The sequence below is a fragment of the Poecilia latipinna genome, unplaced genomic scaffold, assembly GCF_001443285.1.
Source record: "Poecilia latipinna isolate Pla-1442-1.1 unplaced genomic scaffold, P_latipinna-1.0 Scaffold115, whole genome shotgun sequence".
Classification (NCBI taxonomy): Eukaryota; Metazoa; Chordata; class Actinopteri; order Cyprinodontiformes; family Poeciliidae; genus Poecilia; species Poecilia latipinna.
This window is the reverse complement of record NW_015112731.1, coordinates 27,632-39,700: the sequence shown is the minus strand read 5'-3', so window position 1 is coordinate 39,700 and position 12,069 is coordinate 27,632. Positions and strand designations below refer to the sequence as shown.

Here is a 12,069-nt window from a genome sequence, read left to right as displayed (position 1 = left end):
ACCATAACCCACCACACACTGCAGGGTGATCGGTTAGATCGGCCAACGATCTAAGATTGTCATAAGGGGAAAATAGGGGCAAAAAATGGTGTAGTTTAAACTATTGCATTAGGAAGTCGGATGTGCCTTTTTTCTCTATTTAAATCTAGAGATTACTGAAGGGCAATACAGACTTCATTGAATGTAGTATTTATTTCCACTTTGTCTTTATGTTGGTTAGTTTTTATTCAAGTACGTTTTTTGTTAATGGAGACTGAGAATCCGTTTTATTTTTGGTTGTTTTGTTTATTTAGTTTATCAGTTCCAATGTTGTGTGTTATTTTGAAAATAAATATCAGGAAATCGCATGTATTAGTCATTTCCATTAAATCAGTGTCAAAAGGTCTTGAAACAATATTATCGTTTATCGCAATAATTTCTTTAGACAATTAATCGTCCAGCAAAATTTGTTATCGTGACAGGCCTACATCCACCCTTCATTTTCTTCCAGTCTCCTTCAGTTTGATTCCTATAAATAAACGATTTCACAACCTTTTATGAAAGTGTTTATTTACATATACACTTTTTAACATAACTAAGCTAAAAATGTTCTGTATTAACAAAAGTGTCCTTAAGATTTTAGCTTGTTTACATTTCCATTAACTGTGGTTATGATTGATCTGACAGATTTTACATCCTGATCAAACCAAATCAACTGAGGGACCCACTGCTGTTCGATTTTCATACTCCCAAAAGCCTTTTGTGTTTTTCTAAGAATATATAGTTATTGCTTTATTATAGAAAATTACCGTAAATCGTTGATTGTTAAAGCATTTACACAATGTGCAATTTCAGGCACGGCTGGTGGCTAAAAGCTCATTTTGGTACCTGATAGTTAAGTATGTATAAAAAAAACAAACAAAAAAAAAAACACTTAAAGTACAGAATAGGAAATGCACCACTTTAGAAATTTGCAGCAAGTTTTTGATTTAAATTTTTGTTAATGTTTGACCTGCCTGCTGTGATTTTTAGCCACCTTGGCTATATTTATGTAATTTGTCATTCAAGAGAGAGAAAGAGATCAAATCTTCCAGGAATCAGACTGATGCAAAGAAAAATTATGTTAGAATTCGAATATACTTCTCACGGGAAGAGAATACAATAAAATGAATTGAGAATGATTCAGAAGAGCAAGGAAGCGTAAACAAAAATGGAACAAAAAAATCCTTAAAATTTATAGCTGGTTAACATATCTATGGCTTCGCAGTGCGCAAGTAAAAATGAGTAATGCAGCAGAAAAAAAGCCAGAGAAACATCAATTTCAGCTGGTTGTACACTTGTTTAAGTAGAACAGAGAAGATGAGGAAGGAGAAAAAGGAACATCGCCATAAATATTTAGAGCCAGTTTCCAAACCATTAACCCTGAGGGAGTTGTGTCTATGTAATAAAGTTGGGTGTATTTATTTATTTATTGTGGACTGTAGAGATGAGTGGCTGCTGAAAAGCCTTCAGAGCTTTCTAGATGTTAAAGTTCATGCATCGGTCTCTAAAGTAGTTTATTTTTCTGAGCTATTAAAATGCAGTCAGAAACCCAGCAGCTTGCAGCGTCATTTTCCCTCATGGGTCCTGTATCTGCTACAGGTTTGACCCTTTTCCCCATTTTAATCATTTGCATTTAATCACAACCCCCACAAAACAATTTCACATGTGAATATTTTTACACTTGTTTGATAACTGATTGTTTCCACATTAGGAATAGATTTTCCCAGAAGATTTAGGAAATTGATCTGTAATCCTGTTTATTTTGGGATTTCATCTTGTTAAGCAGTCATTTATTGTTTTCAAACCCCCCTCTACCGCACTTCAACTCCTCAACCCACCCCCTTTGCTTCAGTGGTGCCGTTTCTGATCCCCCTGTTTTCCTTCTGTGTGCCATTTCCTCTCTGGAGGCTATATGTAATTACTGTCAGAAGGGAGCCGGCACAGATCTGTGCAACCTTGGACACTCTGAGACAAAAGGCCACTCCAGACACATGAAGGGAGACGACTCTGAACTATGTAGAGCTGGTAGTATATTACTCTGCTGGAAGCAGGCTTAGTAAAAAAAACAAAAAAAAAAACAATCCAAATGCAGGTTTGGAGTCTTTCTGGGTAGAAACCAGAATTGCAGCAGCTAGAATATACACTTCAGGGATGTCGTATTAAGCTCTAGTTTCCTATGGGATATGGACTATACACTTATTTCACTGCAGACAAGACTCCGCTCTGTTTGACTTAGTAATGGGTCAAGGAGGTAAAGCCGAATGTCCCTCACTTCGGTGACACTGCTGGGGTAATTCTTGGGGATCTCAAGGCTTTCCCAGATGAGAAGGGATATGTAGTCTCTCTGGTGAGATCAGGGTTCACTCTGGGTTGTCTTTCAGCGGATGTATCCTGAAAACTTTCAAGGATCCTAGAAACTTTTCAGATCAGATCGATCAGATATGGGGTCACAATCCACATTTCAGTACTGTAGGACATAATTTTCCTAGCCAGCTCCCTGTCCTTAATAACGCCACATGCAAACAAGAGCAAAAGATGCTTTAACTCCTCTGCTTGAAGCAGAGACATATTGTTGACCCACAGGAAGCAGTCCGGTTAACAAAAATAGCCTCAGACTTGGAAGAGGGAACCTTTCATCCTGGTCACTTTGGACTGGACTCGCTTTCATTTTCTAAGGAAGGAAGATGCTCCGTCCTTATGCTTCTAACACATCTCGTTATATATATATATTTTTATCCAGCAGTACTTCAACATAATGAAGATTTATTTTCTGTGTTAACTGTACAGTAATTACTTATTAGTGGATTAATGTTGGGTGGAAAATTAATTTCGTCAGACTCAAAACGGACCAAAGTTTTGCGACTCTCCACCGTGCTGCTTTTACGATTTATCCTTAATCTTTCGGAGTGACTGGATGTACGGAGTGTACAATGACCATCTCCCACTTGTTTCTGCACACTGCTGCTCATCTGGCTGTAAAAGGACAAAATGTTTTTTCCTTTTTTTTTTTTTTTTTGGCTTTCAAGAAAGGCAAATTTATCTTAGAAAATGGTTCAAATTAAATGATGTAGAGCACCACCCATCACTCTTAGGACAGTGCTGTTTTAAATATTGTTTTACCAACCAGTTTGTTCAATGTTAAGTGGTTCTATAAATAGTCCAAACTAGGTAAGAGCGATTGCAAGCTAAATATTAGACACCACATTTTCCCGTCGATCTGTTTTTCAGGATTAAATTGGGATCTTATTTCAATTTTCATGCCTGGCTCATGATCTGAGTAAATGCTAAAGTTGAGGTGACTAAAACCGGCCTGTTGAGGCCGGCTCCTAAAATACTCTCCGTCCAGCAGAGTTGAGACTCGGTAATATATAATTAAAAGTATAAGCTCTTTGAGTGACAGGTGAGTGCTGACATGCGGTGTCCTTTCAGAGGCATCGCTACACATCACTTCTTGATTCAGAGGTTTTGAGCCAAACTTTGAGCTCTGGGATTCCAGAATACCAGACTCTGATTAATTTGTGGTATGTGGTGCCGACTCAGCACCAATATACTTTTTAATTTTTTCTTAATCAGCTGTGCTCATGTGGTGATTATATTTCTGGGCAGCGTTCCTTTAGGTTGCGCTCTGATTTTTTTATTATTTTTTTTTTTTACCCACCACACACACATACACTCACCCCACCTGCTCCGGACTTCACGTTGTTGTCACCTCCATGGTCCTGAATTGCTGGGCCTGACCCTGACCAGCAAACAGAAACACACACACACACACACTCACACACACTTCTCGCTCACACCAAACCTCAGCTGCAGTGCGGCTGGCTGAACATGCTGTCTAGAGCTTGTTCCCTGGCACCAATACAGACTCGTAATGAGTGGAGTCGTTCCCCTTCCAACCAGGTGCCACTCCGTCCACATTATTCACACTTCTACCTTTTACACACAGCAGCTGTTCTTCACCTAATGATGCTGGACCCAGCCACTGATAGAGCAGCACGGCCAGATCGCAGCTCCCTTTCTAGTCGCCTGAAATTTTTAGTTTTTCTTTGACTTTTTAATTTGTTTTATGTGGTCTCGATGTTGTTAATACTTGTCCTCGCACCTTACTTGTGGTGTTTAACAAATACTACCTTCAAATTAGTACCGCATTTTATCTTGATAAAGATGAATTGCCCTCTAATTGGACGCTATGTCAAGGAAGCAAAGTGATTATTACTTTGTAGCAGAAAGCTTAATAAAAGGAGATGGATTAATAGTTAGAAAAGGTTTACATAAAGCTGCATAAATTCCTGCCTTTTTCCTTTTATTATTTTTTTAAAGCAATTAATAAAAATTGTTTTGGTTCACATATGTCTATTACAGTGGGCATCAAGCCAGAGGTAGAGATCATTTGTCTTATGTTGTAAGCCTTTTAGAAAGGTAAATCGTAAGAGTTGAATAGTCTAATTACGCCAATATAATAAAGGAACCAATTGTACAGTGGAAAAATGAACTCCTCTTTCTGGCTAAAGACAAAAGGAGTGATGGAAAAGCCTAAATGTGGCTATTGTTGTAATGATTACGGTGAACAGTTTAGTGGTCGCATCAAATTAAAGGAGAATGGTTTTAATTGCAATACTGTTATCGTAGGGTGTATGTAATTACGTTCATGCTAAAGCTGTTGAACCATATTAATTTAAATTTTACATTGGATGTAATTAGAATTAATGCCATGAAAAAAGAATCAAGTGCTCTGTTTCAGTACCTTAGCAGGCTGACAAAATGGATGAGAACTGCTAATTAGAAGTCTTTACGTTGAGTCCATCGGTCCGTTCTCCTCTTAGAGTCCCATGTTTCAATTGGGTTTTAAACTTTATAGGTCTCACTTGATCGAATACCTACTAAATAAAGCAGCCAAGCTGGTACCTGCATTTACTCATGGCATTTGACGCTACATATTTGATGTTAGTTTTTGTGAAAGAGAAAAACTTTCTTCACTTCAGAGTCTTCAGAGTTCAGTGCTACAAGTTTGGAGTAAAAAACCCATATACTTGGGCTTTTTCCCCCCAATCTGTTTTGCCTTCTGTTTGTTCATTCTGCCACGCAGGCCTGTTGGAGGAGTACTGCAGATGAAAGTTCTCGTCTCTCTAGCGCGATGGTTACTCGGACAGGCATGTTTAATCAGCTCTGATTGGAAAATTGTGCTTCATTCAGACAGGAAGTTCTTGTGTTTGTGTGGTCTGCCCTTGGGTGAATTTCTTATTATCCCTTCTGCAAAACTGCCTGCCTGTCTACTGTGATAAGGATATGCACTGCAAAACCAGTCCGAACCTCTAGAAAGACAGAACAAGCTGCTCTTTGGGTTACAGTCAGAATGTGACTTTCTGTGATGGTTCAGAGTTGGACAACCCCATAAAATGTCACATTTATCCAGATACATTTCTAACCTGCTCAGCTGAGAGAGAGCTCAAACTTCTGTTTGTCTATACTCTATTGTTTGATCTCTCTCTTTGCAAGGTTGAGTAAAACTCCAGAGAAATATGGGCTTTACATTTCTGTTTATTCCTCATGGGGTCTTGAATTAGAAGAAGATTCCATAACACATCCTTTCAATTCAAAGAGGAGTTCTGGTGGTTCACAGACTGCACTGTTCCTGATGAGTCCTTCAGTGCTTCAGATTTTTTCTGTACTTTTCCCCTCCATTGACGCAGTCCTGTCTCTAAGACAATCCCTTTAACTTTATCGCTTTGTTTCTGCTCTGACATCCACAATCGACAACAAGACCTTATATAAAGATGGTGCATGCCTTAGTAAGTCAACTTTCTGATCTCCAGCTTTAGAAACATTTGCAGGATGATCAGTGCAAACTAAGGAAAAAAATGAAGACCTGTAAATACTCTCCGGGTGCAATGTGAGTGAAAGCTGCAGCAGACTTGACAGCCGACGCTGCCGTTCTTCTTCCCTAGATTTCTCTTGATGTAGAGGACATGGTGGTTAGAGGTCAGACTCTTCCTGGATGATCTCTCCTCTCTAAAGGTGTCTGTAGATAAATCAGATACGCAAGTTAGCTTCTAAAAGGTCAGCTCAGCTGTCGGTCTGAGCCGGGGTGCTTTTGATTTCAGGTGGAAAATGAGCGTCGCCCATTCTTCGCCGCTCCAGCAAGCTTGATTCACACTAATGTCAGCATTTGGAAGCATTACCTAAATTGAAATGACTGAGTGGCATTTTTCACAGCGTTGTGCCTCTTTTTAGGTTCAAAAAGGGGTTCTCTTCAAAACTGGCCAAATGTGTGCACATTTGAACTGATTTGGAGAATACAAACCTATCCCATTGGTATTTTTGGACCTTTAAATAAGTCAGTTGGACAATTAAATCAGAGCTTCAGCCAGTTAGCCTTTACAGGTGGCAGAAAAAGAAGGTGGAGAGACTGAAACAAGAGAGACCCACTAGATGCCTTCTTTGTTTACATTGTTCAGTGACAGAAGCAGTAATTTGCTGTAAAAGACTCCAGACTGTTGGCAAGAAACGAACGGAGGAGGGTAATTGGTGGTAGTGGGGGGTTTCAGATGAGGTGAAATCTCATATCCCGCTCTAGAGGGAGTGAAGCTGTATGTGTCGAGCATTAGGATCATTTGGTTTTGTTATGGTGACATGAAGTTGCAGTTCCTAAAACATCAGTCGGTAAGGAGAGCCTATCTTGGCGCTCTACTCGGCATTCCCCAGCTGAGTGCTGGTTCTACTTTGACTAGCCTTAGTGGATATAACTCTCAACTGTGTTTCTTGTTTGGCAGACCTCAAGCAGTTGTGTGTTCTGGGTGTGTTTGAGCTGTTAAATGATGGACAATCTATTCATTTAGAGTAACAGCAGTCAGTCCTCCAGGGTCTCTTTTTAGAGCAACAACTCTGTCACTTTTTCCTCAGGTATTTCCTAATAAATGACACTGCCTTACAGAAATATTCTCATACCTATGGTACTTTTGACTATTTTGTCACTTTACAGCCACAAACTTCAATGTATTTTTAAAAAAAAAAATTTTCTTGTTAGACCCGTTTTCTAGTTAGACAAGAACAAAATTGGACTCCATTCCAAATGTACAAATGTGTTGTGGAAAACAAACACCATACACATCATCGAGCTTTGATACAGTTTTCTTCATTAGGGAGTTGCAGTTGATGGGAAGATTGACGGCGCTAAATTCAGGGCAATGGTTGTAGAGACTTGTTAGGGATTGTTAAACACTGGAGGTTGACCTTGAGTCGAGACCGGGCAGCCACCCTAAAGATAGACCAATATCTTCAGAGCCATACTATAGGCCCCAGCTACAAGACTTTGGCTGTCCTGAAAGTTACTGTTCATTGATGCTTTCCATTCAATCTGAATGAATTTGAGTTATTTTGCATAAAAGAATGGGCAAAGCTATCCTGATGATCCTGGCATCCTTTATCGGCTGGTAATAAAATATCAATAAACACTGAATTCTGAGATGTTTGACATTATAAAAAAATGCATTAGTTTTCTGATTTGTTTCCAGATCCCCTTAAATGCCTACTTCCAAAGACAGGTTTTGTTTTTCCCAGATCGACAGCAATTAGGCTCATAATTTGCTGTACATGTTGAAATTTTGAGATTGGACTGCTTTTACAAGCAATCACTGCTCTCTCGGCCTCAGCCTGTGCGTCTGTCATACTGCGATTATTTATCCTTCTGAGTTTTAATGGCTTTTGTAAACAGCTTAATAGAATTCACCAGAGCCTTGGGATGGCTGCTGAAAGGGCACTTGAGCCACTGTTGTCATTGGCTTTTTGTCTTCCCACCCCTTCGTCTCCGCTTCCACACCGCGTGGCGCAAGATAATCGAATACGATCACCAGCAAACTGTAAAACCGTCACCACCGCTCTCCTCCCTGTCTTCTCTCCCTCTCTTGCGTTCTCTATTATTTCTGTTCTTTTAAAGCCTAATCGGTCCTTCACTTTGCGCTCGGCATTCAGAAAGTAATTATATATGATTTACAAACAGCTGCAGCCATTATCATGTATAAACAAATTACAGAATGGGGGAGAGTTGGGGGGGAGACAGAAGGATAAAGAGATGAGGATAAAAAGAATTTGGCGAGCATCAGGCACAGTCATTGGTTTGGCTGCTTTTTGGATCGTCGCTTTGGCTCTTGCTTCAACACAAAATGAGCACCAACGTTTGACACGGTTTACCCCTTCTGCAAGCAGATATTTGGTTGTCCTGCTGCCAGCGTTGAATAGGATTCAGCCTCTGTAATACAGCGTGTTCTTGCTGTACTTCCTACTTCCTAACTGTTGCTTTTTCTGGATTTAACAGAGGCTCTGTTCTTACAAAAAAGTTGACTCGAGTCATTTCAGTTTGGTTCGTTGTGCTGCTGTTTTCTCCTGCAGCATGTGACGTTTGTTGGTTTTTGTTCCAGTAATGTGCAGCTAGATTGCCTGGTTCTCCTGCTTTTCTATCTGTTTGACATGCATTTTCACTTGAACCCCAAGCTTGAGAACTTTGGCAAATTTATTTCACGTCATTGTCTAGGATTTATAAAGATCGGTAAACCCTGAGCAGTGGTAATACTTAAAAGGGTAAGCTACAAAATACTAAAAATATAGAAAAAAAAAAAAAGAAATTTTCAGTTTGACAGGCACCTTTATCAGGATTATTTTACAAACCATCATATTTTATGTAAGAAGTGAAATTCATATGAACCTGAGAGATTGAACAATCAACCTGGCTGTGAATATTCATGTGTGTGATGCAAGAATGGCTCCAGCCAGTTTGCCTCTTCTTGCATTCATACCCAGCACTTAGTTTCATCCTGACCTATTTTCATTTTATCCTCATGTTCTTAACCATACCATAGGACTTTTTATCTGCACTTTAATAACTTGGAGGTTCATTTTTAAAAAAAAGGAAAAAAAAGCTCCAATCTCCCATATTTAACTTTAGTCCAGTTTCGACTTAGGACATAAATCACAAATTTTATAACAAAGCTTTTTTGGCAATAAATCCTATTAGTTCTGTTTATTTCCCTTAAATGGTGATTACCGACTGCTTAATAATTATTACCCCTGTGGGAGCAAACATTGTCATCACATTTTGGTCCTGAAAACTTGAGATGAAGAATTTTAAGTGGTTGCAGAATTTTTTCATTTCTATGTCGATATCTGTCTGCTTTGAGATTGCCTCCAATCACAGCTGCTTCTAAAATTAGAAGGTTCATATTCAGTCTCGTCTTGCATGCATAAAAATAGCCTGTAGTGCAATTTCTATCAATCTCCAAAAGAACATGGCAAGTTTATTTATACCATGAGAATCTAAAACATGTTTATGTCTCAGGTATTCAATGCTTATATGTTAGAAGACGTTGAAGAAAAACTACCAGTTTTTATTTGTCTGCATTCGTCAGCTACCAGCTCCACAGCGGCTGTGCAGGGAGATATTTGGACACCTCTGCTCTCGCTATGCAAAATCAACCCGAGCCCCCGGTTTTCTCCTCCCACTTCCCTTCTCACTAAATCCCTTTGCTTTCCTTCCTTTTTTTTCCTCCTCCAAGTTTGACATGCAAATGAATGTCTCCTGAGCTATTGGTTGGCAGCTGTCTGCCTGTCTCAGCATAGATAACTGTGGGAAAACAGCATCATTATTCATATTTTCTTGTTCTCCAGCAGCATAAATAATATTAGGTGCTAATGACAAGCAGGAGCGGCTGTACAGAAATAGAAAGGTGTCTGCCTGCAAGCTGTTTGTTTGGTAGTAATATGCATCATCAGCAGAACTACCCCGGCTGCGTTTATTTAATGGTTCTGCAAAAAAAATAAAAAATGCTCCTTGCTGTTAACATGTAGAGTGTTGGAAATGAAGCTTCTTTTAATTTTAATGCCTCGAGTGAGGCGCTGACATAAACAGAACATCGGTCCTGCTTGGGTTTGCTATCGTCCAAATGTCTGAATAAAGAAGATCAGTCGCACATTAAATTAGCCTTCCCGCCTGCAGACCCCTCCCCCCTCCAGGTGGCCGATTTGTGAAAATGTCCTCTCAATATATCGCCATGGAAATTCCTATTTGCCACTTTAATAAACTAGCTGCTGTAATTGCATCCATACACTTCAACACCGCTCCACACCAAAACACACGGCCAATGGCAAACACTTGCCAACAGGGATGAACAAGCGAGGATTACTCAAAACAGCTGAAAAGTAGCCCTTGTCAAGACGCACGTCCTCTGCGTTCACAATCGGCGTCCCAATTTGCGCTGATGGTTGCAAATCAGGCGGCCACTTACCACAGTCATTGGTTCCCCATGAAGCTGTGGCTTACTGTCTGATTCCTCCGTCTCCCTGCGTATCGACAGCCACGTTCTCACCTTGAATCCACTATAATGGGTCTGCGGCTCATGATATAATGGCTTGATGGGCCATAAAGGCCCACTGTGAGAGCTGGCTTAACTCAAAGCTCTACTTCACCACCAGGGTCAAACCAGAATAAGCTGCATAGTGTTAATGGGCTTAGCAGCTACAAAAGCTACTAAGTATTTCTTTTTAGTAATTTTGGCGTCAGTATCTAGATCTAAGATTGCTTTTGACCTGGTTGTTCTTGTGTTATGCTGTAACAGCTGAATTATCTTTAAATGGGAAAAAAAAAAAATAATAAAATCTCCCATCTCTCTCTTCTTGCAGCAGCGTGATATAACAAATGCACACCAAATTATTTAAATTGTTTCAACTTTGCTGCGTTGTTCTCTGGACAGCTGTGTCGGAACAGCTTTATAGCACACACTTAGGGTGAAATAAAAAGTAATTGTCAGATTCTTTTCTTCTCAAAAATAAAAGCCAAGTATTTACCTTCTTTAGCAATAACACTCCATGCATAGCCTTCCTGTACCGTCAATTTATATTGTTTGAGGGTCATAGAGAAACGATCAATCTGCATCAAAGATGAATCTAGAATAGATATGAGAAACGGTAATGCTGTGACACTGTAATTTAGCTTCCACTCATCTCTGCTTCCATCAGGAGGCCAGTTGGAGAATCTGATGGAAACCATGAGAGCGGAGATCGCTGCCCATCCTCCCGTTGAAGGGTCTTACTCGGCGCGGAGAGGGGACTACTGCCTAGCCAAGTTCGCCGACGGTGAATGGTATGTGTGCATTTCTGTCTTCGAAAACTTTGCAAACTTTTAACCTCGCTCCCTGCGACCTTAGTCATCATTCTTACTGAAGGCGTCAGACGCACACAAAGCCGAATGTCTGCCATTTCAAAATGCTGAAGTAAGTGAGATCCACGCCATTTTAAGTTGGATCAGATGTGAAGGTGTCCTGATGGGGAACCGATTTGTCCTAGCAAAGTCTGCTCCTTATAACCACGCATTTGACCTTTTTCCTCCCTTAAATTTGAGTGGTGGGATTACTGTGGATCGCAGTGTTCCAGCACACTTCTGAACAGAGGACTTCCTTAATCAGTTTGACATCCAACAGGGAGATACTTGTGCTGGGAGTGTGTTTTCGGTGGTGTCAGGAAAACATCCACATAAATAGCCGGAGTTAAAATTTCCCTGTAAAGCACCACTTCTAACCAAAGGGATTATTTATTTATATCCATTTTTTTCCCCTTTGTTGATTGAGCAACCTTATATTCCAAGGATTTTGCTTTCAGCATGTGGCCCATCTACAGCAGTCACCTACAGTGTTTTGATTAGCTCTTACAAAGCAGCGGTTTCCAAGCAGTAACATACAAAAATCTCTTCTCCGAGTCTCTTTGAGTGCTTAAAGTTCACAGATGGTCATGGGAGACGGATAGAAGTCAAGAAGGTGAGGGTGGGGAAAGAAAGATCACGCTACTAATTAAAAACCAAATGTTCATCCAACAACAGGTGTTGCCCTCCATCTTACTGTTCGGCTTTTAGGGCAAAACACAAGTTAATCTGCTTCATATGTCACCAGTACAAGTCGGGGGACGTTTTGAACAGGAAACACGGAGTCTGTATCTCCACATCGGAGAGAGGGGGGGGGGGGGGGGTCGGCCTTTTTAACGGGGGGAGAAAAATTTTTTTTTTTTTTT

At 40.1% G+C, this 12,069-nt stretch overlaps 1 protein-coding gene across 1 annotated transcript in view; it reads left to right on the top strand.

Moving 5' to 3' along the window:
• The window catches only part of snd1 (staphylococcal nuclease and tudor domain containing 1), a 190,478-nt gene that overhangs the window by 153,207 nt on the left and 25,202 nt on the right, over positions 1-12,069 (top strand). Inside the window, exon 19 of the mRNA XM_015028139.1 lies at positions 11,026-11,149. Within this exon, the coding sequence (XP_014883625.1) occupies positions 11,026-11,149 (124 nt within the window). The remainder of the gene's footprint in view (positions 1-11,025; positions 11,150-12,069) is intronic.